Source organism: Porcisia hertigi, chromosome 33, assembly GCF_017918235.1.
Source record: "Porcisia hertigi strain C119 chromosome 33, whole genome shotgun sequence".
Lineage (NCBI taxonomy): Eukaryota > Euglenozoa > Kinetoplastea > Trypanosomatida > Trypanosomatidae > Porcisia > Porcisia hertigi.
Window position 1 is genome coordinate 1,103,813 of NC_090592.1, and position 26,892 is coordinate 1,130,704.

At 57.4% G+C, this 26,892-nt stretch overlaps 7 protein-coding genes across 7 annotated transcripts; all 7 read left to right on the forward strand.

Moving 5' to 3' along the window:
* Positions 1-636: 636 nt before the first annotated feature.
* JKF63_02294 (uncharacterized protein) lies at positions 637-3,660 on the forward strand (the record flags this gene model as incomplete). Its single annotated transcript, XM_067898334.1, has 1 exon — positions 637-3,660. One exon carries the CDS (start codon positions 637-639, stop codon positions 3,658-3,660), a length of 3,024 nt encoding a protein of 1,007 aa, XP_067754491.1.
* A 1,694-nt stretch (positions 3,661-5,354) lies between these two features.
* JKF63_02295 (uncharacterized protein) lies at positions 5,355-6,680 on the forward strand (the record flags this gene model as incomplete). Its single annotated transcript, XM_067898335.1, has 1 exon — positions 5,355-6,680. The coding sequence occupies one exon, from the start codon at positions 5,355-5,357 to the stop codon at positions 6,678-6,680; it is 1,326 nt and encodes a 441-aa protein (XP_067754492.1).
* Positions 6,681-8,777: 2,097 nt separating this feature from the next.
* Positions 8,778-11,183, forward strand: JKF63_02296 (uncharacterized protein; the record flags this gene model as incomplete). Its single annotated transcript, XM_067898336.1, has 1 exon — positions 8,778-11,183. The coding sequence occupies one exon, from the start codon at positions 8,778-8,780 to the stop codon at positions 11,181-11,183; it is 2,406 nt and encodes an 801-aa protein (XP_067754493.1).
* An 806-nt stretch (positions 11,184-11,989) lies between these two features.
* On the forward strand, positions 11,990-15,484 carry JKF63_02297 (uncharacterized protein; the record flags this gene model as incomplete). Its single annotated transcript, XM_067898337.1, has 1 exon — positions 11,990-15,484. One exon carries the CDS (start codon positions 11,990-11,992, stop codon positions 15,482-15,484), a length of 3,495 nt encoding a protein of 1,164 aa, XP_067754494.1.
* Positions 15,485-16,114: 630 nt separating this feature from the next.
* JKF63_02298 (uncharacterized protein) lies at positions 16,115-19,564 on the forward strand (the record flags this gene model as incomplete). Its single annotated transcript, XM_067898338.1, has 1 exon — positions 16,115-19,564. One exon carries the CDS (start codon positions 16,115-16,117, stop codon positions 19,562-19,564), a length of 3,450 nt encoding a protein of 1,149 aa, XP_067754495.1.
* A 2,193-nt stretch (positions 19,565-21,757) lies between these two features.
* Positions 21,758-24,223, forward strand: JKF63_02299 (uncharacterized protein; the record flags this gene model as incomplete). The annotated part of the gene is made up of 1 exon (XM_067898339.1): positions 21,758-24,223. One exon carries the CDS (start codon positions 21,758-21,760, stop codon positions 24,221-24,223), a length of 2,466 nt encoding a protein of 821 aa, XP_067754496.1.
* A 903-nt stretch (positions 24,224-25,126) lies between these two features.
* Positions 25,127-25,900, forward strand: JKF63_02300 (uncharacterized protein; the record flags this gene model as incomplete). Its single annotated transcript, XM_067898340.1, has 1 exon — positions 25,127-25,900. The coding sequence occupies one exon, from the start codon at positions 25,127-25,129 to the stop codon at positions 25,898-25,900; it is 774 nt and encodes a 257-aa protein (XP_067754497.1).
* Between the last annotated feature and the right edge of the window lie 992 nt (positions 25,901-26,892).

The following is a 26,892-nucleotide window of genomic DNA, read 5'->3' on the forward strand; positions in this document are numbered from 1 at the left end:
CTTTTCCTCCCTCCCCCTTCCCCCTCTTTCGTTTCGCTGCATTCACAAAGCCTTTGCAAGTTCCTCCTTGCTGGTACACAAACCGCAGTCTTTTTTTTTGTTGTTGTTGTATATGCGCAGGGTGTGTTGGTGACCTCGTGCATAGTGCCTCCACGCTTATTAAGTCTCCCCTGTAGCTCACACTCCCGCCAGTTTCTCTCCCCCCCTCCCTTTTTTTTCACAGTCACGGACCCTTCTTCAGCCTATCTGGTTGTAGCGCTGCATAGTGTGCGGGTGGTGTGACGGAGCCTCACTCGGTACCTGGTTCTGGGAGGTGTACGCACATCATTACCTGTGCGATAGTTGCTGAGGTGCCCTGCGCCTCTCTTTTTTTGTTGTTGCTGTTGTTTCTTTACTACGTCCTCTCCTCAGTCTTTTTCATCCTTCCCACCACAGCCGTGAGGCCAAGGCAGTATGAGCAGCTCTGTTTCACACACGTTGCGTCGCGAGCAGACTACTTCCGCGCGTGGCAATAGAGGGAATGCTGGGGCTGACACGACGAATTCGTCCTCGGCTGGGGGAAGCCGCGGTGACACGCACTGCAAATCATCGTCGTCGTCTCGGACATCAATCCATCGCTCCAAGAGTCTGAAAGGGATGTCGTCAACCTTACGCTCCAACGCCACGAACGCGGCAGCTCGCGAGGAAGCGCGTAGGCGCATGCAAGAAATGCGCAACGATCTGGAGGGTGTCATTCATGTCCTAGATGGCGGCATCAACCGAACGCCGCTGCCGCTGCAACGCCGGCAAGGCTTTTTTGGTGGCGTACCACACGACCTGCAGCTACTCAGCAATGGCGGTACTAGTGGTAGTCGCTCGGAGGTGACTCAGGAACACAGCGGCACAGCGAACCTCGTCAACGGAGAACTGGGGAGCTCTTTCATGCATTCGTCTTTCATGTTCAACGCAAGCCGCCCCAGCAGCATGAAGCGCGAGTCCGTGGCGGCGAGCAGTTACATACAGAGCAAGGCGAACAGCGAGGCTGGCGACCGCGGCAGCAAGGGAGAAAAACGCAGCCTTGCGGGAGACAGCGCCAGTCTCGAGTCGAGTCTCCGGTCACTTTCGTTTGCTGGCGACCGCCGCATGTCGGGACGCTGGTCAAGCATGTACGGCACCTCCATGACGCGACGGCGCAGCACCATTGAGGCACCCCTCCCCCGACTTGTACAGCAGAACACGCTGCTTGATGAGGCCACCTATACTCGCCCCACGCCGTTGACGACGAACGAAAAGGCAGCCTGGCGCAAGGCGACCACCACCATTGCTCTCACTGAGACCCCCACTATCTTCCTTTTTTGTCATCAGGACGAAGCGGTCTCGAACGAGAACCCGAGCGAGGTCAACGCCGTCTTAGCACGCAATGCTGAGAACACAGCAGTGGAGGAGGCGTACCGAACCGACGAGGGCACGCAGTTCCACAGCACTGGCGCCATAACCATGCGTGCGCCCATGAAGTCTGTGCAGACTGAGGTGCACCCACCGGCGAAGAAAGACAGTGGCGCTCTCCAGGTGACCCCGTGGATGCTAAAGGACGCGTACGCAGCGGCGATGGAGGCGGCAGAGAACGCTGAGGGAGATGGCCAGGACGACCAACAGCAGCAGGCAAACGATGCGTGCAGTGATACGCCTGGCGACGAGGACGGCAGTGGGCCAGACGACGCACTCAACGACGGGGACAACACGGACGGCGCTGGCAGCATGGACGAAGACGACCAAAGCAGCGAGAATGGGCAGTCCACCTTACTGTCGTCTGAAACGGTAACGCGTACGTTGAGCAGCGAAACCCCATTGACGAGCCGTGCCGGAGCCGCCGCCCTGACTGGCCTGGAGGCGAGCAAGCAGTGGATGCTGTCAGAAACGTTGCTGTCGACGCTGCGGGTCATGGAACGTGCGGTTGTGCAGAATACCATGGAGGCGCAGCAGCTCGCGTATCGGGGTATCGCTGTGGGGACTCACAATGATGAGGCGGCCAAAGGAGCGGCAAAGTCAGGTTCCCCCGCCACACCTCGGATGCTGTCACCAAATGCGGTGCCCGGGCCGCTGCCAGCGCCGCATGAAGTAAAGACCACACCTCTGCCAGCTGTCCCAGCGGAGGGCCACACCACTGTCCCCAAAGCCAGTGTGGACGCAGCGTCGATGCCGGAAAGCAAGCCATCTATGACAGGGAATCGCTTGGGGGACACGTCCCAAGATGGTGGTGCAGCCCCCTCTTCACCGAAGGCTCCAGACAGCACCTCCGGCTTGCCTTTGCGCCTCAGCAATGGCATTCATCTTCTTTGGCGCTTTGGTTCGCCGCCGCTGACGCGCAATCGCGGGGTGTCGTGCATGGCGTGGAACCGCCGTGAGAGCGACATCCTGGCGGTAGGGTACACCGCTTGCCGACAAACGGTGTTGCAAAACAACGATGGGGCATCAACGGTGGTGTGGACACGCGCGCGTGGTCAGGAGGCACATGGTATGGTGTGCTGCTGGTCGCTCAAAAACCCACTGGCTCCGGAGCTAATCCTGTACCTGCGCGAGAGCGCTGACGTCACGGCGCTCGCGTTTTCTTTTGAACACCCCAGCCTGCTTGCCGTTGGTAGCAGCACGGGCGAGATTGTCGTCTACGACATTCAGCACGACGCGCTGTCCCCTTCTATTGCTCCCGCCATGATCGGCGCCACCGGTGGCCAGCATACTGGCTCCATCTGGGAGCTTCAATGGGTGCCGAAGGGTAAAGAAAACGGTGAATTCCTCACGTCCATCTCGGCTGACGGTCGCGTGGTGCAATGGGCCGTGGGCAAGTCCATCGAGCGTGTTCCGCCGGATCTTATGCACCTGCAGCGCCAACCCGGCATGCAGGTGGAGAGGGTATTTGTGGCTGGCGTCGCCGAGGCGGAGCGAGCCGCGGCAGCTGCAGCGGCTGCCTCGTCTGCTGCTAAGAGAAAGCGAGGTGCGAAGATGCGATCGCGATCTCCGGTGCAGAGGATCTCAGCCAGGTCTGCCACTGTTAGCAACAAGGGCAATGACGGCGGTACAGGAGAGGAGACGATCTTGTCACGCCAGTGCGGTGGCATGTGCTTCGATATTTGCCCCGAAGACACCGCCGTCTACATCGTCGGCACCGAGGACGGCTCCGTCCTGCAATGCACAAAGAGTCAAACGGAGAACTACGACTTTGAGTACGAGCCACACTCGGAGCTGGTGTACCGCGTCCGGTGGTCGCCATACAGCGCAATGTACTTCCTGACGTGCTCAGCGGACTGGACCTCGTGTCTGTACAAGGTTGGCACTAGGAAAGCGCAGCTGCGTTTTCACAGTGTTCGGCAGGATGCCGTTCAGGATGTAGCATGGTCGCACACGAACGCCCTCATATTCGCTACGGTAACGGCGCATGGCAACGCGGAGGTGTGGTCAGTGATGGATGCGATGTACCCCAGCGCAATTATCGAGTACTGCGATCACCGCCGTCTCAGCTCTGTCCTCTTCGCCGAGCAGGAAACGCCGGTGCTCGTGGTAGGCGACGAGGAGGGTGACGTGGCAGTGTTCCGCCTAGACGCACCGCCCTACTACGGCTGCGACGTTTCGGATGAGGACCAGGAGACGTGGCTCGCAGAGGCAGTCCGGAAGCAACTGACATAAGGCGCCCTATCGCCCCATTGTGTACCAGAGCTGGGGTGAACGGGGTGTAAACCCCTGGGGGGGGGGGGGGACAACGCGACGTCGATTACACGGGCACTTCGTCACTCATTTTTTTTTGTTCCTGGGGAGTGGGGCGCGCACCTTCGTCTTTCCCTCGGGCATGAAGTTAGACTATTTTTTTGTTTGTTTTATTTTCGTGTTGCTCTTGTTTCCGCGTTTGTGGGATTGTGGGCACTTTAGCGGTGGGTGTGCGTTCGTCGGTGCTGGTGTGTGTACCCACGAGAAGCAAATGACGGTGTGTGTGTGTGTTAGAAAAGCTCACTTCCTTTCTTGGGAGGGGGAGGGAGGCGGAGGGGGAGGACAGTCTCTGATCGGAGGGGGGGGCGGGGGAGGGAGGGGGAAACAAGAACACCGGAGGAATGATGAGACGGCGGCGGCAACGTTGCGCGAGCTTTTGTGGTGTGGCTAAACGCACGCGCTGATTCCTGCAGGCGTCGTTGCTGGATGTATGTGTATATACATATATATATATATATGTGTGTGTGTGTATATGTATATGTATGTGTGTGTGTGATTGTGTCAACCATCTCTGTCCTCATTTCTCTCAATCTCTTTCTTATTTCCTCATGTCCTTAGTGCCACCCGTGCGCACAACAGCCCACTTTTTCATTTCTTATCTGTGGTGTTATTGCGGCAATCTCTTGCCCCGGCTTGCCGCGTTGGTGTACCCTCATTGGTAGAGTTGTAAGGAGACCTCCTTATTCCCTGATTGTCCTTGTGTCTATTTTTCAACGCTAACGTATTACTGCCCCGTGAAAAAATGTTGTTGTTGTTCTGGTGGGCTCTCCTCATGTACATGTAGATGTATGATAGCTTCTCCCCTCCCCTCTTTGTGATCGGGTATCATTCTGTTTGGATAACTTTTTTTTTGTACATCCCTGACTCGCTTCTCCGCTCCCCTCACCCTCCCTCCCTCCCCCCAAAAAAAATTTTTTTTCTACATCATCTCAGATTCGCACCTTGCGCTCGCTACCCCCATCTCATCCAACAAAAACAAAAAGGGAGGCTAGGTCCGTGTGTGAGTGTCTGGGGGAAGGAGAGGGGGCGGGAGCGCACGTACACATATATCGGCTCTCGGATTGTCTACCCACACATGTATGCCCCCGCGGATCGTTCTACATGTCTGTGGATATGCGACGATGCCTGATGTAGCGATCCAGAGGGACCGCAAGCTCCTTCTTAGAGGTGTGTGTGTGTGTGTGTATGTATGCTCGAAATTGGTCTGACCATTTGTCGTGCAGCTTTCATGTCGCTTTTTCCCACTCTGATGTCTCTCGTCCCCATATTCCAAACCCCCTTTTTGTTGTTGTTTTCCTCATGTTTCTCAACAGAAATTTTAGTACAACCAAGCTCCCCTCTTCTACACCCCCCTCCCTCCCCACCTCCTTCACACAAACACACAGACACAGACAAGTAGCAGTAGAGACCAGGGGGCTGGATATGCGTGTGCCTGTGTATCCTCGTTAGCGAGTTTAGTGATCCTTTCTCTCCATAATCGACCTCACTGCCTCTGCTTTTTTTTTACTCTCGCCCGCCACGATAACGCTCTTGTTTCGAAGCGCAAGCACGCGTTTGCGCTTTCGTTAATTGAGAAACTGGCATCCGCACCTACGCCGACGCGGCACAGCTCAAGTATGGAGCAACAAGGTGAGACCGAGGTGCCCCCGCTGTCGGCACCGCCAATCGACGCACCACCTGCTCAAACTAGTTCCTTTGATCCCATAGCTGATGCTCTTCTTAGTCTCACTGATGTTTTCCCTGCTGAGTCGGACCGTCAAAGGACCACCCAGAAAAAGGAAGATTCTGACCTGAACACTGAGAGCGTCCAAGAGGACGGCTCCGCAATCCGCGTGGACACAGCACAGGACACCGTCAACGCGAGCGCCGTTAAGCAGGAGCCTGAGAGCAGCGGCGTAGATGGCGGGGCAGATTTTCGAGTCGCCGCTGCGGTGTCGTTAGGGTCGTCGTCCTCGTCCGCGACTAAAAATGTGAAGAAAAGTGTAAATAGCGAGTCGAAACCGCCAGCGAACGACGCTGGGGCGAAAATTGAGTACAGTTCAGCGATCGCCGTGAAGCCAAAGTCAACCGGTTGGGCTGATCAGTCACGTCTGTCATCGGCGCCAAGCAACTCGTGCAGCCCTCGCAAAATAATCAGGGACGCCTGCAAGCGCACCGAGCCGTCGTTGGACAACCTTGAGGGAAAAACTGGTGCCTTCTACGGCCCCGGAGGCTTGTCCGTTAACGGACAGTACAAGACCATCCCCGAAGAGTACGCCGATTACTGCTGCCGAAACGGTATTAGCTCCAACTATCGCGGGCCGGTCTATGTTGTCGAGGATGTGTGCGTGCCCTGCCACGCCTGTGGCAGCCCTGTCGACCCTGTGCGCCGCGTACCGGTCGGCTCCCTTTTTTTCCATGAGGCATGCCTTCATTGCTACCTCTGCGGCCGCCGCACCGGTGTGGCTGGCCTCTACCTTCAGGTGGATCGCCAAGCGCTTTGCAGTGATTGCGCCGGCCGTGGCTACGAGCAGTGGGTCCCACGACAAGAGGCTGTGTCGCGGGGCATGGTATACGGCAGTATAAGAGGCAATGCCTATGCCGCCATAGACACACACGACCGCAGCGCCGAGGAGCGGCAGCGACGCATTTGGGAGGGTTTCAAGCGTAAGTGCACCGCCCGCGTGCCCGTCAAGGCAGTTGGCGTGTGTTCCACACTGAACAAATCTACCATACCCGGAGCTCTACCGCCATCTCTCACCATTTCCAGTGTGCACAACCGCCGTAACACGAGCGCCCGCTCCTTCGCACTGATGGAAAGGCAGCAGTACTACACGCAAAGCGACACGAACATGCTCATTACAGTGCCTGATCGCGCAGCGCCGTCACCCACCAACGCTTCCAGGCGACAAATCAGCTCGGTAGCGCCGCGCTACGGAATTACAGACAAAGGGCACACGTGACGCAAAAAAGTTCTCATCGCGACAGGAATCGAAAGCGTGTAGTGCCGCTCTTTTCCATTCTTACCCCGCTTCTGTCTCCCTGTCCTTGAAGGGGTGATGATCATGTCGATAAGGTGGCAGTCTTGCTGCCATGACACAACCGTAAAACTGCCCTTATCCTTGTTCAGGTCGTACGTTTCTTTTTCTTTTCCTGATTTGAAGTTTTTTTTTGGTGGTGTGGACGATCTGTGTGTGTGTGTGTCCCTCTCTGCGTACCTGTCGGTGTATCTCAGAGTGAAGTTGCGTTTGGCTTCTTTGTCTGCAAGCATCGTTTTTTTGGGGGGGAGGGGGAGGGGACAGGAGAGAATAGGTTGACTTTTGGTTTTCACGGGCCTATCTGCCCGATGGCTGTTCTTCGCATTGTGTTGTGCGCGTATTGGTCCATATATATGTATGTTATCATGGCGTTTTTTTTTTCAACCTCGAACGCTCTTTGTGTGTGTGTGTGTGTGTCTGTTTTTAGGAATCGTGGGCACACAAGTGCGTATGTGCATTCGCCTGTAGCCTTCGCGAGCCTTCTTACACCAGTGTTGCTTCGCCACACTAGACGCACACACGCACACATCCTGTGGTTTGTCGTCCACTATCTTTTCCTTGGGTCACACGCACTGCTTTTCTTCTTTTTTTTTTCGCCCCCCCCATTCTCATTCCCATAACCCCTGTTCCCGTTCTTCCCCTTCCCACCCCCTCTAGCTTCACGTTCCTCTCATTGTTCCCCCCCCCCTGATTCGTCGAACGTGATGACACTCGACAGTTCTGTGCGTGGGGACGGTGAGGAGAGGGTGGGGGCGTGTCGCAGACTGAGAAGGCGGCAGCGAGGATACACACTGGTCCCACCCCCCGATCATATGGGGCGTCTGCGCCATTACTCTCGTCGCTTGTTTTATGTTATCTTTTTGACCATTGATGGTCATGATGTACTCCCTCTCTTCCCTTTGCACGCCATAATTGTGAATGTATGATGCCGTTTAGGTCACTCCCTTTCTGTTTGTTTCTTTTTAGGTTTCTGGTTTGAGTTGTGCTGTTTGCTTTCCCCTCACTGATCGCCCGTGTACAGTTGTGGATGTCTTTTTTTGTGTGTACGTGGATGCCCTGCCCCTCCCCGGGCATCTCCACTTGTGTGACTTTCTCGCTTTGAGAAAGCACTCCTGTGAACTTGTGTGCCCACGGATGCTCTGACATCAAAGGGAGCTCGTCCTCCTCTCTACGTAGGTGGAGAGAAGGGAAATACTTCTCTGTAGTTAATGGTGCACACTGTTGCATGTCTACGCGAGAGGATGTGTCTCTGCGAAAGCCGCAATGAGAGAACGTAAGCGCTGACGGCCTCACTGCAGGCGATCACATTGATGATTCCGCCACTCACCCTCAATAGGGAAACGGTCTCCAAAACACACGGGCATTGACCAAGAAGCTGTGAACCGCGTCCCCCACCCCCCAAACCCTAAAGTACACCTATCCCCCCCCCCAATGCAGCAGAAGTTTCGAGCCCCTGGTATTCACGTAGTTCCCATGCCACTGTCGACAGACAGACACACACGCGCGCGTGTAACGCCCGCCAACACCCCTTCTCCTCGCTGCGTTTCTTCACTTTCCGTTTTCTTCCCCCGCACCTTTCTGCCGGCGGCGGTATTGTGGCATCTCGGATGGAAATCGCTACTTTGCGATGGGAACATTGATGTGAAGGTACAATCGAAAAGCCGCACTACAGAAAGAGGGGGGGAGGAGGGGAGGCCTCAAACGCGAAGTAGCACACAAGCACTGCTTTGTTGGTGGTTCGGTGGCTCAGTATCAGAACGGTCTACGATACTCATCCACGAAACTGTCTCCGCCCCCCCCCCCCTCCCCACCTCCCCATCACCACCATCTCTCTCTCTGTGCACACCTCTGCGGATATATATATACACACAGTACACAATACACAAGGCATTTTGAGTGTTGTTTTTTTTCCCCCTAAATACTTTGTTTTTTTTTCGTTTGGGGGAGGGGCGAGGGAGAGAGAGAAACAGACAACTGGCAACGAAAAAAAACACGCAGTGCCTCACCTTGTGGTCACCCACAATGTCTACATGGGATAATCGTCCTCTGGTTGAAGCGAAGCACATTATTGGCGGAAACCTAAAAGAAGCCAAGTTTGACCGCCAGCTGCGCCTCTGGGGTGCTGATGGGCAGGCGGCTCTCGAAGCAGCGCATGTCGTCGCCCTGGGTGCCACCCTGGCTATCACTGAAGCGCTCAAGTCGCTCGTACTCACTGGCGTGCGAACCTTCACCCTCGTCGACGAGCGCTTTGTGTGTGGTGAAGATGTGGCAACCAACTACTTTGTGTCACCCACAGATGTTGGGGCTCCTCTGGCAGCGGTAGTGCTGCGGCACGTTTGCGCGCTGGGGGAGCAGTGCGATGCGGTGGCAGTGCAGGAATCCCCGAGGCACTGGGTCGCCAAATACACTGCAGCTGTAGACGAGGACTGGGCTACTGGCTGCGTGTACAGTGACCGGCGAGGGCCAGGGCCGGCAGAGACGGGGGCACAGGATGAGCCCACGGTGCCCGTTTCTGCGGTGATGCGGTTTCTCGCCGGCTACACGCCACTAGCCAAGATGGAAAGCTTTGCTTCAGCAGATGCCCCACCAGGCGACACCCCGCACCCCTCCTCAAGTACCAACGCGCCGCCGTCCCTGCCGAGCCTTTTTCTCGTTAGTGAACGCTACGTCGATCTTACCTCAACGTCGCCGTTTCTGCAAGTCTGTGCGATGCGCGTCCAACCTGATGTGCCCGTGTTGCTCATTCGTAGCAGTGGCTTCCTTGGAATGCTTCAAACATATAGCTGCGACCGGGTCGTCATGTGCCCGCAGAACCCGACACAGGTAAAAATGGAAGACTTGCGGGTTTTCGAGCCGTTCCCTGCGCTACAGACATGGTTCGATGCCCATCACCCAGACGATCTTGTGCAGTTCCCAGTGGACAGCGCAGATGCCATGACGCCGCATAGCCACCTCCCGTACCCCTGCATTGTGCATCACGCCTTTCGCCGATGGCGGGCCGCGATGCCAGACAACGGGCTAAAATGTCGCCAGGGGACGTCACCCTCCGTCTTTCCACTAACAACCCAAGACTATCGCGATATCGCCTCTATCATTGCTGGGATGATACGACGGCAGAGCCCGCCTGAGGAGGCCTTCTTGGAGGCGATGGAGAAGTGCACAGCAAAATTGAATCGACCGGTCGTACAGCAGCTGCCACAGGCGCTTGTCGACCTATTTGGCGATGCTCGATGTGCAGACCCGATGCGCGCTGTGAGGGCGGTACGCTCGCGCATTTCACCCGCGGCGTTCACGTCGCCCTCCCCTGCGGTGCGCAAGACAGCCGAGCTGCTTGTTTGGGGGTGCCCGGATGTTCTTGTATGGTTCATTTTGCGGGCAGTGCAGCTCTTCGTGATGGGAAAAATTGGTGGCGAGCTCGAGTTGTGTAATGTACCCCTCACCACGCCACCAGTGGCACACAATACTGGGACTGGCGAGGAGGTGGTGGTACCAGACGTTCAAGGCGGGACTGCCCACACAGGGACACCACCGTTCCGCCCCACTTATTCTGCGTATCACATGCCGTACTCGGGTCACCTACCAGATTTCATGACAACCACGACTTGGTACCGAGAGCTGCAAGACGTCTACCAGGCAAAACACGCTGATGATGTGACGTGTATTTGGGTCAAGGCTTGCGAGCTACTCGAGGCAGCCCTCCTACAGGAAGACGACGACGCACGCGTAGGAGGTAGTTCGGAGGAGGAGGAGGAGGAGGAGGAGACGCAAGGGAGGGGTCCATGGGTGGCGTCACTGATCGCGGAAAAGGCGAAGGCGCTGCTGCGCAAGCACACGGCAACCGTGGTCGAGAACATCTGGGACATCCGGGGCGTCACCTTCTCTCCCGCCTATCGCGCTGCCACGGAGACAGAGTGGCGTCAACGATTGGGGCAACGGCTGGTTTGGCTGACACGCCACATCTCTTTCGATGTAGAATGGAACCCCACCGCGCGGCGGGCCACGTGCCTCGCCGTGGCCTACCTGACAAAGGAGGAGCTGCACCGTCAAGATAGGTGCAGCTCAAGTGGTGTGAGCGCGAGCGCTATCGCGCAGGAGGCTGCTGTGCTGATGTCCCAGGAACACCGGTTAAAAGCCTCGATGCTCAGCGGAGAAAGCGAAGAGGTGACTTTTCATAGCTTCGACGAGTCCTGCGCTCCGTGGTGGTTCGAGGAGGACTCTCGGAAGCTGTTTGTGCGGGCCTGCGAGGAGGTCGCGCGGTGGGACCGTGGCACAGGCAGCAACGGTGCCTGTGTGCAGCTTCCTTCTGTAGCCGCGTCGACTGGCGCGCTGGCTGCGCAGGAGGCAGTCAAGTTGCTCATGCGCATGCGCGTTCCCTGCGCCAGCCAAATGCTCTACGACGGCTACACGAACAAAGTGTTCATGCTCTGAGGCTGGTGTCTGTTGTCTTCCTTTACTTCCCATCTCGCCACGTGTTTTGTACGTTTTTATCGCTATTATGTTTTCTTATGGACACTACAGACGGCAAAGAGAATAGAAAGAGAATGTGACAGAGGGAGGGGAGGGAGGGGGGGGCGGTGTGGGGAGCGGGGCAGATGAGCGGACCGGCAAACGCAGAGGACTGCTGGTCGCTCCCATGGCGGGAGACAAGAAGGAAGAAAAAGACGATAACGGAGGTGCAGCAATGCGTAAGAGGACAAATTCCCTAGCGTAGAAACGGAGGCGTGCGTGGCTGTTGCTCGACTGTGCCCTCTATGCCGCCGAGTGTTGCGACAACAGCCGCGGACTTCGTTCCCCCCACCCCCACCCCCACCCCCTCCTTCCCGCAAAGTTGTTTTGCTGTTTTCTCGCTCGCTCTTTCTTCCTCTAAGCGCCTCTCCTCTGCAGAAAGGGCCTGCGGTGGTGGTGCTGGCTTGGGGGTGAGGGTGGGGAGAGAGCAGATGTGAAGACTCTTAGTCGTGTGCTAGCATACCCAACGGGGGAGGGGGTCACGCGCTCTGTCTTGAAGCACCAGTCTTCATGCACATGTAGGAGCCCAGCCCGAGAGCTGTTTCGTCTTACGCTGCCCGCGATGCTCTGCGCTCTTTTGGATCATATATATGTATATAGATTGTCTGTGTTTGCACAACGACCTTTCATCCTCCGCTATCCTTCCCTCTTTCCCCCACCCCACCCTCTCCCACCCACGCCGGCTACTCTACCCCGCTCTTTTGACCGCCTTTGGTAGCACAACCATCATGGCCTCCCGTATACCGCTTCCGCTGCGTCTGGTGCAGTGCGACTTGTGGGCTGCCAGGGCAAGTGGCAGTCTGGGCAGCGACCACAACCATGCCAACTCTCAGGTCCTCACAGTATACAAACCAAGCGGCCTCCCATGCTTTGCCACGTCGCAGGTGAACGCAGTAGCCTCCGCAGGTGGCGATGGTCGTCGCCTCTGCGCCATTCACACACGATACACATCGGACACGTCGTCCTCGGCGACTATCGTAGAAGCGGGACCACAGCCGCACCCTGAGGATCCCAATGACTCCCTTCTCACGCGCATCGTTGACGCTGCCCTTCCAGGGTGCGCGCCGTACGTGGCTCTGCCCGTTGTATCCTCTCTCTTGCGCCGTGGAGGCCCCGGCACGGCCCCGGCCCCGCAGCTGAATCAGTGGACGAGTCGCTGCAAAGGCCTAGTCATGGTGACACGAACGCCAAGTGACGCTCTGTTCCTGCGCAATGCCGCACAGCTTGACCTCGTACGGCAGACGTACCGGGTAGTGTGTCGGCTACCACCCGGCGTTGCCTCAGCCGCACGACAGTTTTTGCGCACACACAACAACTTGACGAACCTTCGTCAGGCTGGCGATGATGCGTTGAAGGGGCGTGGTATCCTGAATCCATACGTGCAGATGCACATGGAACGACGACGACGAGATGAGCAGCTCTTTGACCTCACGGTAGGCATCCCCCTGAGCGCCGAGCCCCTTGCTGCGCCGGGATCAACCAACGAGACGGTGATGTCAACGTTCGCACGTGATTCCAGGCTTCCGGCCAGCGTGCATCCGCACCCGCTCGTCACGGGAGGTTTTTTCGATGTAGCACGCAGCCAGCTCCGTGTGCAAGGCACGGTGGGGTGTTATTTGCGGACGCAGGCGCCACTGACCGCAGCATCGGCGGCGCGCGTGCACCAGCGGGCACGGCTACAGAATCTTTTTGCTGCGCAACCAGCCTTGGCGGCCGATCACAATAGTGGGACAAGCACCTTCAACGAGCATTTGCACGACTCCCGGCACCCCTGGATACCGCCATCGTGGCGTCTCGGTGTATCCCTTGATGCACCGCACATGCACTGCGACGTAGCGGCGGCGGGCGGCCACAACGCTCATCTTGGCGACAGAGCCAGCGTTCCAGCACCGCGGGGCAAGTCGCTTTCGATGAAAACCCGGTTGGTATCCCTGTCCCCTCACGACAATAGTGATGTAGCGTTGTACGAGGTGCAAACACATGGCGACACGACCGCTGACGAGGTAGCCGCAGTATTTCACGCAGAGGGTTTGACTGTGGTGAACGACTACGTGCAAGACGTCTCGCTGGCAATGGCGATTGAAGAGGTAGCCAACCGCATGCGCGCGGCACCACCCGGCCTCCTGCACGAATTGCCACTGGGGCTGCAGCACCGACTTCGTTCGGCGACGGCAGAGGAGCTGGTGGCGTTGCCGCTGACCCGGATTCCACTAGAGGACGCTGATCGACTTGCTGTGCACAATAACCTCGCGCACCTATCTTCACTCCCGCCATCGCTGCCGTTTGAGGAAGATGTGGAACGACTACGGCAGGTGGTGGTTGGCGCAGCGTCGCCCAACAGCGGCAACGTACGCTTCCCACTTCAGCGTCTTCTTCTCCACGCCCTCTCGTCGTTGAAATGGACAAACGAGGCGGAGCGCCGCGTGTACCAACAGGTGCTTGCATTGGCGCTCGGCACCGGCGTTGAGTGCACTGGTGTTGTCTTCCCAGACCCCTCGGACGCACGCAACGTTCACGCTTTGCAGCAGATCTGGCTCACTTACCAGCAGCAACGCCAACGACACCCGTCCCTCGCTGATGCGGCGCGCGCGGCGCGACAGCACCCACTCGCCTCTTCCCTGCGGTACTGCACGCGCAGCATCCTCGACGATCCTGCTGGGCTGACGCGTGTGCCGCTCCTCGGGGATGTCGCGATGAGCACTGCGACAGGGGTCGCTGCAGAATCAATAACTGCATATAGTGGCCACGGCGACGCCCCCAGCGCTCGCGGTGAATGCAGCTTTACTCAGGCCGTTGAACTCCTCAGCCCTTTTTCTCACCCACAACTAGTCGACTCACGGCGCAGGTCACTAACGGACGAGTCGCATGACAGCACCGCAGGTGCGCTGACGAACTTCAATGCATTGACTACGCAATGGGGGCAAACAGAGGTTCCGCCGCCTTATCAGGCGGCTTTCCACGATTGGTGCGCCGCGTCTGCGTCTCCGGCTTGCTTCTTCACCGACACAGCCTCTCCTGGTAGAGGTGCTCTCTCTCTCTTGCCATCACCGCAGCGCCTGTTGGAGCACTGCAACGTCCCAAGCTCATCGCGAGAGCACGAATCAGAGCCCCTGGCGGAACGCCCCCGGTCAAGCCGTGGTTCATCGGCGCCCTCACTGGCGCACGTCCGCCCTCCGGTGCGTGTGTTTCTTCGTGTGGAGGAGCTCGCGGAGCTGCGGTGTGCGTATTGCGGGGGGTTAGGGCACTCATGGCAGCACTGTGTCACGCGTGTGGCAGAGACTGTGACACCGCTAGAAGAAGACGGTGATGTTACTAAGTGTATACCACCACGTGAAGGCGACGTGAAGACTAGTGGCCCGCTCTCGGACTCCGTACCCACATTAATACCTTTGGACAGCTCAGTAATGCACAGCGAGGGACTAACCTCGGTCGCCGACACCGTGGCTGTGCTTGCGGAGCGAGCAGGCAACGTGGCGCGGTATGGCCAGCACCCCGAGCCGCAGCATCTTGTGGGAACAAACTGCGGCGATGGTCGTTCTGCGTCGCCTTCAGCACTCTCCGTCTCATTCACGGGTGACGGCCCGCTCATTGCCGTACCCAATATCGCGGCAACGCACCGCTTCAAAGCTGACCACACCCTGCGCAGCGAGTCGAAAAAACCTGCAGTCCATCGTCGTGCTATGCGGTGCGTGTACTGCGGAGGTCGCCACCACGTGGCAACGTGTCCGACGTTGCGGTCGCAGGATAGAGAGTCCGATGCACGCCATGTCGGCACGGCAAGCGACACGTCACCTGGATCAGCGCCATTCCCATCCTCACCGCACCGAAGCGGCCGAGCGCTTTTCTGCATCAAGTGTGGACAGTCTGGACACCTCTACACAGGCTGTCGTCAAATCCCCGCCGGTCTGCATCACGCAACGCACTGCCCAATCTGTCTGCAGCCCCGCACAAGTGCGTCGCACGATCCGGTGCACTGTCCACGGCGAATGTCCGTGCCGAAAGGCTACCGGCGCAATGGGATACCAGAGGTGGAAGAAGGCAACACTTTTTATTCGGCATCCTCGCATGGGTCATCGAATCGGCCAACGCTTGATTCTGAAAGTGATTGCTCTTCGCCCACAACTGATCGGCGTCTAAGGCAGGCCAGCACGCACGTGGTCGATTCTTCTCGCCGGCGCCGTCGCCGCGGATCGGTTTTGATTGCCGACAGTTTCGTGGACTAGAAAAAGGGTCGCCCCGCCCGCACATACGCACAGCCGCGTGTATGCCCCCCCCCCCTCCCTCCCGAGGATCTTGCGCAAGCTGTTCCACACGCTGCCGTTTCCTTTGTTGCAGCGGTACTTATCCCGTCCCTGCTGGAGGAGTTTGCGGCGCATAGGCGATCCCTTTCTCCCCTAACTATCCTTTTTTTTTGGCCTTGACGGTTCATTGCTCGTAAAAGAAAAAGTGATGGCTCACATCTTCTTTCCGCGACACCCAGCACACCGTAGACTGCGAGAACCAGCGATATCAGTGCTGCCACATGGAGCGCCCCACTCCCTTCTCCCCTTCCCAAACACGCTGGTTTATCGCTCAGCCTGTATTTCATGAACCCCCCCCCCTCAACCCCTCAACCCCCCCCCACAACTACTACTCCATCACCCTCGCTTTCGAATATATATTTTTTTAAAAGGAACAGGTTGTTCTAAACGGTACGGGGCCTCTCATTGGACGCGAAATAGACTCGACCAAAATTCACACAAGGCACTGCGCTTATCTTACGAATAACCCCCCCCCTCACCACCGCCACCACTACCCCAGACGCACAGACAGTGAGACACAGAGGCAACCTGCCACGCGCATGGAATGAGGCGATGTGGAAAGAGTGGACCAACAAGATCAAGAACTTCGCAGAGGACATCGCCTCTCCTGACTACGACGAGGAAACCGAAGATGGTCGCATTCACTATAAAGAAAAGAGTGTGGAGTCTGGTAGAGGTGGGGAAGGTCGTCGGCTGTCGCTGGATGCGCATCCCCATGGCCACCAAAGAGACGCCGTGGAGGTGACGGGCGCGGCAACCTATAGCCCTATCAATCGTGTAACCGTCGGCGGCGGTGATGATGGCAGTGCCTCTCGGCTGGGGACCAGGGGAGACCGCTATGCAGACGCCGGCGGCCATGTTGACGCTGTTGTGAATCCACAGGCGGTGGTGAGCACGTTCAGCAGGTCGACGGCGGCGATGTTGGACGAGACCCGCGGTAGGGACTTGGCTACTTCTGCTTCATCCTCCTTCCCCCCTTGTAGCGGAACCGAGGTAGCTTCAAGAAGCGTAGCAGAGCCTCGCGGTCCGCCGCTGGCAAGAGTGACTCCACACTCTCCGTTGACCTCGTCACAGTCTCCAGAGTTGAAGCCCCCGCCGTCGCCTGTGGCACCTGCTTTATCTCTTCCCCCAGCGAAATGTGCAGGGCTAGTGTTTTCTGCACCGACGGCCACCACGGCCTTGTCCTCCCGGTCAAGTGAGCAACACCATCCATGGGAGCAGCTTCCGCACACCGCTGCTCTTGAGGCAGAGAAGGCTCAGTTGCTCAGAGACATGAGCATATACCAAGAAGAAGTACGCGCGGCACATGAGCGTACTGTTCAGTACTATGAAGAAAAGCTGAGAGCGGCGGCTGCGACGACCGCGGCCAGTGCCATCACCTCACCCCGCGCGCGCGACACGGATGCGCAGCAGCAAGTCCGCGATCTTCAGGCTGCATTGCACAGAGCCACAAGCGAGTTAGAGGGTGAGAGGACACTCAGGGTAGCACTCCAGGTGCGCTTCGAAGATTTGCAGCAGGAGGCGCAGAGTCTCCGTGCAAGTCTCGCTACTGCTCGGAAGGAAATAGCGGCCATGGCGGACTCAGCGGCTGCGACTGCCCCCTCTCCCGCAGCCCCTACTGAAGCACCCAGCGCCATCTCACCACCTGTCGAAACAGACTGGCGTCAGCAGCACGAGGACGAGCTCCATATGCTCCGAACAGCACTAAAGGAGAAGGACACACTGCTCGAAGCACAAGCGGTACAACTGAAGGCCTCCGAGACGACCTGTCGCTCCCTGGGGGCTCAACTGCAAGAAGCGCTATCAAAACCGGCAGCGGTCGTGACGGAACGCCGCAAAAGCAGCTCGGTCGACCAAGACCGGGAGGAAGACGCTGCTGCGCCGCTGGAACATGAAGAGGCACACTCAAACGGTGTCACTTCTACTTTTAGGGAAGTGACACCGCCGAACTCCCTCTCCACCGCTACCGCAGCAGCACCGGCGGCACACCAAAAAGAGCAGCCACAAGTTGCCAATCAGCTCACTCGAGAGGCGGTGGAGTGCAGAGTACTGCAGCAAGAGGTGGAACGTCTTACCGAGGCGATTGGTCAGCTACAGTCCACGCTCGACACGCAGGAGCGGGAACACGCAGCGGCGGTCACGGTGGCGCAAGCGGCACACTCCGAAGTTGAGAGAACTCTTCAGGAGAAGCTGAATGCTGTTGAGATGCAGTTAGCGCAGAGCACCCATGTGCATAAAAACGAGCTGCGTCACTTACAGGTGCAGCTTGAAGAAGAACAGAAGCATGCCCAGTTGCTGGACGCCGAAAAGAAGGTTGTGGAGAACGCTCGGAGTGCAGCGGAGGCACAAGCAGGCGCAGCGGAGCGGCGCTGCGCACACATTCAAATGGAACTCGAAGCCGTCCAACAGAGGCTCAAGCAACTTGAAGAGGAGGGTCAGAAGCGCAAGCACGAATCAGACGCAAAACAAAGTGACACCAGCATCTCTGTAGCGGCCCTTACAAAAATCAAAAAAGAGTTAGTGGAAAAGGTGGAAACTCTGGAGCTGACGAACGAGGAGCTGCGGCGCATGACGGTCGACACATTGGTGCGATTGGGTGTGGATATGCAGAACATCATACAGCAGACCCGCGCGCACAGTAGCAGTGTAGAGCACAAACCATCCGGTAACGATGACGACGATCAGATGGCCAGCAACACTGAAGAGGAAAAGAAGCGTGTGGATGCGTGTACTGAACTGACCCTGCCGCAGCTCTTCTCATTCCTCATAACAGAGTGTTTGCAACAGCACAGCATCGTGCTGCGAGCAGAGCGGGTGCAGCAGGAGTGGGAGCAAACATATGAGCAGGCCCGTCGAGTCAACGACTCGCTCAACCAGCAGGTTGCAGATGCGTGGAGCACCATCGGGAAGTTACGCGAAGAGGTCTCGGCTAAAGACGAGACCGCACGTCGTATGCAGTCACGCGTCGGCAGCGGCGATGCTCGCCTCGTCGAGGTGCAAGAACAGCTAGCAGGTGCCTTGCATGAATTGGAGTCTCTGCGTGAGGAGCGTGAAGGATGGGTCACGCGGCTGCAGCAGGCCGAGACCGGCGCTGAGGTCCAGGCAAACACTCTGTCTTCCCTTGAAGAGGAGTTGCGCGCGCACCAGGAGATGATACAGGCGAAGGATGCAGAGCTGCAAGCATCGTTGCAATGCAGCGAGAACTTGCAGCTGGTCTTGGATCGCTTCCAGGAACACAGGCGGCAGGAGGTAGAGGCATTGACGCTCGAGTTGCAGATTGAGGCGGAAGAGCTCAAGAAGCAGCTGTCCGAGGCACGGCGAATCATGGAGCAACATGAAAGTAAGGTTGACGCGGTGCGCAAGACCTTTGAGCGGCAGCTCGCCTTGAAAGACGCGGAAGTGACAACTATGCACCTTAAACTGGCGGAGGTACGAAAGGTGCTCGAGAAGACAACGTCGCGGCACATGGATAGCTCGGAGACGAGCATTGACAAACGTGTGGTGTCGCAGCTTCTCGCCAAATATATTCACGCCTTCATTGGACAGCAGAAAGAGTCGGAGGACATGCTGAAGGTATTGAGCGGACTGCTCGACTGGGATGAGGCAACGCAAGAGGTCGCCGGGCTGTTGCCTGGGCCAAATAACCCCCAGCCGCCCGGCGGATCTGCCGCCCAGCGAGCTGGCACTCGCAACGTCTTGTTTTCTTGGCTTCATAAAACGGAGGGCACCTCTGCGCCGCCGCACAGCGCAAAATACACCGACGTGGCGGCACAGACGAAAAAGGCGGGATTGGCGTCCATGTGGGTACAGTTTCTCCTGAACGAAAGCGAGGAGGGGGTACGCGTCAACGGCCCCGCAAACCACGACAAAGACGACGTGACAGTGTCCCCTCTCGTCTCTCCTGCTCCGTGCTCAGTACCTGACTCGCGACCCGACCCGTTAGTGAGCCCCCTCACCACTTCCTGCAACCGCGATAACAGCAACTCCGCAAGTTCTCACTAGCCACCAATCCACGCAATATGGCGTACATGCACGCCATATCACTCGCCCTTGGGTCTGCCGTGATGCCCAACAGCGAGAAACAAGTACGCGCGAATGTTTACGAGAGCCTCCAGTTGGACTTCTTCTATCCTCACCCCGACCACCACCACTAAGCTTCCAGCTTGCCTTGAGTGTAGCGGCCTTCCCCCCCCCCTCTGTTGCTCCCGAAAGTACGCGTCCCTACAGGAGGACTCGCGCTCATCAGTCATGTTCCTTGGTTCGTTGCTCATCATTGACGGTGTTCTGTGCGCGCGCCTTGAGGTTTATGGTGTACACACACAGGCAGTGCGCCATTCATTTTTTGAACCGCACCCCATTTTCCCGTGCAGCGCTCGCGCTAATGTTTTACTGTTTCGCTTCTTCCTGACCTGATGCGGGCGGAGGCACACCTCAGCAGGCCTGTCCGGGAAAGTGGAAGATGCGAGACTCATTCGACATGGAATCCAAGGTGTGCCCTCCATATCACCTTTGCCAAAGGCGAACCCCTGGTGGTGGTGAACAAGTGAAGTACCCGTGGGAGGGAGGGAGGGAGGGGAGGGGAGGGGGCGACGCGAGGTCCAGGCGATATACGGGCATGGATAAAGCGGACAGGTTCCTGGGCGGCGTCCCATCTGGTTCGACCTGCAACATAGGCAAACACGACTGCTACCCCCCCCCCCGCAAATAAAGGAGAAAGTGTCGGCGTGACGTGAACACATGTCTTCCAGTTTCCTCCCCCCATCCCCTCCTCAGCCTGTTCGTGAAATTGTTCGCGGGGGGGGGGGGGTGCCCCACGCGGTGAGCCTCAAAGAGGAGGAAGAAAGATTGTGATTCAAAAGCCGTTCTCTGGTGACGAAGCTGACAGCACTTGAACGTGACTCTCCGGGGGTCTCGCACTTGGTGATAGAATTGCGGACGATTCCTGTAGCATGGCGTCTGCTTGAAAGTTGTATGGAGGAAAGAGCACGCCGAGAAGGGAAAAACAAAAACGATTCACTGGTCTTTGACACGATCAGCATTCTCCTCTCATTATCCCCTCACCGCAGGTATGCTGTGTATTAGATGGGACGCCACTGTGCTCTACTCACTTGGCATTATCCACATCTGGCTGCACGCTTCTTCCTTTACATGTGTGTCTTCCTGTTTGTGTGTGTCTGTCTTATTATTGCAGTTTGCGTGTATTTCTTTGTGCATTTTTCTGCACTCCTAAATCAGAGAGCACGCAAACGACCGATTTTCTCAGGCGAAAAAGACGGAGCGGTCGATGACGGCAGACACTTCACTACGTCTCTCCCCCTCTTCTCCTCCTCCTCGCACCACCACCTACCTGCATAGGTGAACACGGCAGAACTTGTGGTGGTGTCTGCCGGTCTGCTTCTGTCTGACGTCTCATTTGTACTCGCAGTTCATCACATGTCCAACATGAAGAGCCCCGGTGTATAGAAAATGACAGTACCGCTGGATTGGCGCGCCCCTCCCCCTTCCCCTCTTTTTCTCATGGTAAAGCTGTCCCCCTGATCTGCTCCCCCTCCTCATCCTTCTCTTCTCACATGTTACGCCTTGATAACTCACTGATATTTCGAAAAACAAAATTGCACACAAACCCTTGTGTAACTCCGTATACAAATCGATTGCTGTGCGCCCTTTCCCCTTACACACACACACACACACACACACGCATATTTTCATTCATAATTAGAGGTCAGACCTCCTGCATATCCCACCTGCAGAACGGAGTTGGAGGGAGGGCAAAAAAAAAAAAAGAGCGGCGGTTGGTGGCGAGCATTGTGGCTCGTCCACTTTTTTTCCTCTTCACTTACACGCTGGGCAGGTATCATTGCGAAACCGCCGCGCGTTCTTTGTTCTTAGAATCCCCCCTCCCCCCCCTTTGCTGCGCGTCTCTATTCATATATATATCCATATATCTAGTTCTAGTTGCTTGGCCTAGATTGGTTGTCAGGAGCGAGTGGACTAGATACACTGCTCCCTCTTTTCGTGGTGTTTATTTGTCTCCGAGGTGATTCTGTTTTTTTTTTGGAGGGAGGGGGAAGGATTGTCGTTGTTGTTCTCGTCGTCATTCTTGGTTGGTTGGCTGGCTGGCTGGCTGGAGAGAGAGCGAGGAAGAGGCTGTGTCTGTGTGTGTGTGTGTGCGGCGGTGGTGGTGGTGGGGGAGTGATGTCCACATTTGAGTGGGTCATTGAACAGGAAAGCGGTGATGGTGTGACGACGAACATCGTGTTCGACTTTGCAGATGATGCGACGGCAGGGCACGGGAATGACAGCCTCGTGGACTTGTCATCGTCATCTTGCCACACTTCTCAGCGACGAGATGGACGAGGACGAGGCATCACCGGCGGTGCGTCAGTGGGCGGGGGCTTTATGCCGTCCAAAGACGTTACCCGGTCCGAGGGAGGGAGTAGTCGCCGCAGCAGCAAACGCAGTAACGGTAGCCGATCGCGCCCGCAGCGTCAGCACCCCCTCGGGACCACCAGCAGGGGTGGTGCCTTTCTCAGCAGCGGTGGAGGTGGCCTTGGCGTGATGGCAATGCCGTCCGGCTCGGCCTACACATCAGTGGCACTGCGACAGCGCTATCAGCGAATGCTCGTCGGTGGTGGTCGCGGCGGCACAGCGGCATCTGTTAGTCGGACGGGAGTGTCGCCAGCGACCGTGTACGATGCTGCCGCCTCTACATCGAGCCCCGGACGTGCATCGCCTATTCGGCTCGACCCAAGCGCTGCCGCGAATGGAAACACCCGTTCCTTGAGCGTCAGTTCGCTTCGCGGCGTCCTTCCTGCTCGCCAGCAACCTAGCGCCTCATTTAAGTCGACTTACGCGGCGGAGCTGGTAGATGAAGAAAACAGTCAAAGGAACAGTACGTGCCCCACGCGGCGGCCCCGCTGCGGCAGGGCAAGCAACAGCAGTAGTAGCGGTGGAGGCATGTCAAATGTGGCCTCGGATAGTCTTGTGAGTGGCGTGGGTCCGGCAACCTCCCAACGCGGGTCTGACAGCGCGTTCACTGCGGCAGGCTCGGCTCGGCGGAGGGGTGCGCAAGCTGTATTCTCAATGACGGCGGCTCCTGTGACTCCGTCCCTTCACCATTACCGTCTCGGTGAGGCGCATGACGACGATAGCGACGATGGCGATTTTGCGAACAATGAAGGCTTTTACTACGCACTGCGTGATGTGTGGGCGATGCGCTCCACGTGCCCTCGAACCATCAGGACGCCTGAGGCAGAATGCCATGCATTCCCTCCACTGCATCCTATCAACGTAGAAGAGGAAGCGAAACCGGCAGAGATCATGGCAAATTGTATGGTCCCTCTCACAGGTGGCACGGTCATCCGAGGCGTCCCCAGCGGCACCGCAGATGCCAACACGACGTCCCAAGCTCAGCATGGGCCTGCCAGAGATCAGGAGGGCGTCGATGAGCAGCTTCAAGCAGATACTGCGGAGGAGTACCGGCGGTACAACAAAATGTTGCTGAAAAAGGAGCGTCAGCGACAACGCGGGTGGGAATGGCGACGGGCCGAGTCAGGTGGTGCCTGCACATCTAGTTCTCGTGGGGCCTCTCGGTTGCACGCTAGAGAGAGATGCCGGGGTCCTCGCGAGGAGGCACCTCCTAGCGCCAATCCGCACACTCGTCGAGATCGCACCTTGGGTGTACGCAGCGGCTTTGACGGATACGAGCCTGCAGGCTGTACCAGCTCCGACAATAGTGAGGAGGACGCGAGCGATGAGAGTAGCGATATATCGTCACTAGAGTGTCTGAGTAACTCTTCGAGGGAAGACGTACACGCGCGCGATCTGCGCGATGACCCAGTCTTCGCCGCCACTGTGCAGTCTTTGGCCAGCCGAGCAGAGCGAGAGCGTAAGAGGATGGAGACGCGGGAAGAGCAGATGCTCTGGAGCGAAGCCGCACAAAACACACAGCAGCCTTTTGCGCAGCGCTCGCTGCTGAAGCCGGCAAGGACTGCCAGCAGCCTCTCGCCCTCAGCAGATCCTGCTGTCACCACGGCGCCAGTCCCATCACCCTCAATAGCCGCAGGAGTACGTCGTGGGGACGGCTTTCCTCTAAAGGGTTCAGTGATGAGCGGCCCACCGTCATCATTTTTTATTTCCCCGATTCACCAGTCCGTTGCGGCGGAGTCGGCCTCCTGGACGTCGGGAACGAGATTCCAGTTTCTGGGCCAAGGCGGCCTTGGCGGAAACAACCCCCCAACCCTGTCCTCTGCGCCTTCCTCCCGGGCAGGGCAGTCGTCACAACTTGGCTGCACTTCCACGCCCCCAAGGAGCAACCTTAGTCGACGACGCAGACGATCAAGGGACGGGGAGGGTAGCGACGCGGAGATGGTCAAGGACTCGGGCAACAGTGCCGCATTGTCCTCAGCAGCGCCAGTGATCACCGCTGATGCCAAGACGGCCACACACCGCGTGCTGAAAAGGCGTAAACGAGGCGATTGTGTTCAACAAACTGTCGTGGGCGAGTGTGGCGGCAGCAGAGCACTGCGCCCGGTAGCAGCCCCGTCCATCCGTCCCCCTCTGGAGTTATTGCCATGCAGCAAGAAGGACATGTGCGAGAGTCTCCTCGAGACTTTTCTGATGGAGGCCGTGTTGGACGACGACGACTTCCGGCTGTGTTAAAGCACGGCTCGGGGGGAGGGGAGGGGGCGGGGGGCGGTCACGTGCCTCGGGCCACAGCGCGCTGACGGGGAAATCACGTCAGTCATCTTCCCTCTTAGACGCCTCGACTCTCCATGTATTGATCTCGTCTTTGGTCGTGCACCGAAGTGTTTTGTTTTTCCTTTTTGTCTCACCGCCTCTCTCGCTCTCTCTCTCTGAGTGCGTGTATGCGTGTGTTTGTGTTAAAGTGCAATGTCAAGTGAGTTGAAAGGTGATCAGCGGGAAAGAAAGACGGGGTACGGCAACTCGATGAGGCGGCGCCTAATCTGTCCCGTATGCGATGTGGACAAGAGCGCCGTCACCACAGAGCCACATTTGCGGGTGGGACTAAGCGATGCCAGTGCGCTAGATGTGAACAAGGGAAGGTCTTCGGGCTTTGGGGGAGGGGGGGCGGATCTGCTAATTCTGGACGCCCCTTCTTCCCCTTTCTTCTTCTTTGCGTGTACTCTTGATTGCGGCATAGGTGTGAACAAACGAAGCACTCGAACAAGCACACGCACACACACAGAACAACAACAATCACAAAAGGCGGCTTACTCTTTCGATGTCTCTCTCCTTGACCCTATGCTCTTTTTTTTTGAATTTTTGTTTGTCTTGCGCGGATCAATTATGTTTTTCTCATGGTGCATCGCCTCCTCCCTCGACGTGCTGTGTGCCATACAATGATGCATACATGCGAAAACACACACACACACTAACACACACACACATGCCCAAGGTTCACACGGGTGGTTTCACGGACCCTTGAGGAAGGTGATCATTGCAGATTGTTTAATCTCACACTTGATGGGCAGCGAAGAATAGTAACGCGAAGGTCGCTCCCCCCACCCCCGTCACCTTCCCTCCCCTGCCACCGCTGCCACAATGTCCACAGCGGCCTTACGGGACGTAAATCCTCAGCAACGGCAGCCGAGCTCTGCCATATGCCAGTCATCGCACATCACGAAAGAAAACATCGGATCGTTCAACTACTTTGAACTTTTTGGGCTGGTCGCTCCAGCCGCCTACTCGGTGGTGGGGTCTCCAGGCAAAGGTTGTGATGCCGATGATGTTACAATCCCGGAAGTCGACGTGGCGGCGGTGCGCCGGATTTATCGGCGTCTAAGCCTGCGCTTCCACCCCGACAAGGACGACTCTGACGAGGCGCGCCACGCGTTCGAGGTTGTGCACACGGCATTGGAGACGATAATTGACTCGACAAAGCTATCGGCTTATATTAAAACGCTCGCCAAGGCGGTCGGCGGCGCTGGTAGCAGTGGCGTCCCTGACGAAGAGGCGCGCCAGCGCCAACGAGCGCAACAGGAGCATGACAAGGCAGACTGGGCAGCAGACATGCTTGTGCAACGAGCACAGGAGCGTCTGGCAAAAGAGGCGGCGTTGCGCAAAGCGGCCCAGGAGCGGGAAGAGGCGGCGCAGCAACTGCTGTCGGAGCTGACGAGTTCGCTGAACACGCCATTTCAATTGATGGAGGCCGAGCTTGTGCGCGACTGGGATGTGGACGAGGAGATGGTCGCTATGAAAACCAAGGAAGTAATGAAGCTGTTGGACCAGCTGGAACCGGCTGACAGTGCATGGACGTCCTACTCCGTCGGTCAAGGAGAATCGCGCAAGCGAAACCGCGACGATGCGGTGCTTTGATATGCTCTGTGTGACTTTGCACTGGCACTTCACGTCCCCCGCGTGATTGCTGTTGTTCGATACTTTACACCATCTGGCCGTTACTCTGAGCCACACGCACGCATCTGCGCAAGTGGGGGATCCCTGTACGGCAACTGGTCGCGCTCCCCTGCTCCTCTCTGGTGTTGTGGGAGGGGGGGGGAATATAAGTAGCACATTCGGCTATACAGACTTCTCTTCTTCACCCTCATCACAACACCTCCTGCCCCCTTCCCAGTGTTTCTCGTAAAGAATTCTCCGTGAGGGTGTGAAGCGCGCAGGGACTTACTCCCCCGTGACTCAGTTTAGCTTTGCTCCGTCCCCCCTCCCCCCCCCCCCCCCCCCCTCGATGTTTGCGTGGAAGCTCACATTTCCCCCGACCTCGCCATACCATCTAAACTCCTCTCCCGTGCCACCCTCCTCTCTCTCTACGGATATGCATGTATACACAATGAAATGGGGACTGTGCTGATGCATCACTCTCTTACTCCCCCTCCTCCCCTACACCCCCTCCCCACGCAAACGCACACACACACACACACTTCACCACTCCACTCACATACCCGTTCCATTCAGCATTGCACCTTCGCGCGCCCATAGAACCAGAGGGGCCATAACAACAATAGTTGAAGCTGCATCAGCAGTGACACTCTAGCCTTTGACGTTGGCTGCCGCCCCTTGAAGAAAAACAAAGAGGGGGTAAAGTGACATCAGCCAAGGTCAAGGAGAGGGGTGGAGTTCAGGAGCGTGCATCGTTTTCGGGTTAGGTGAATTACTGTTTTTGTTCCGCGCGCGTGTGTATGTGTGTGTGTGTGAAGGCGTCTGGTGGAGACCATCTTTGCTACCTGCAACTGTAGCTTGAGCATTCCCATCCCCTCACCCCCCCCCTCCGCATACAGCACACACACACACACACACACACACACACCGCCTTCTTGTAAGCATCTTTTTTTTTCCTTGCACAAAGCCGAAGC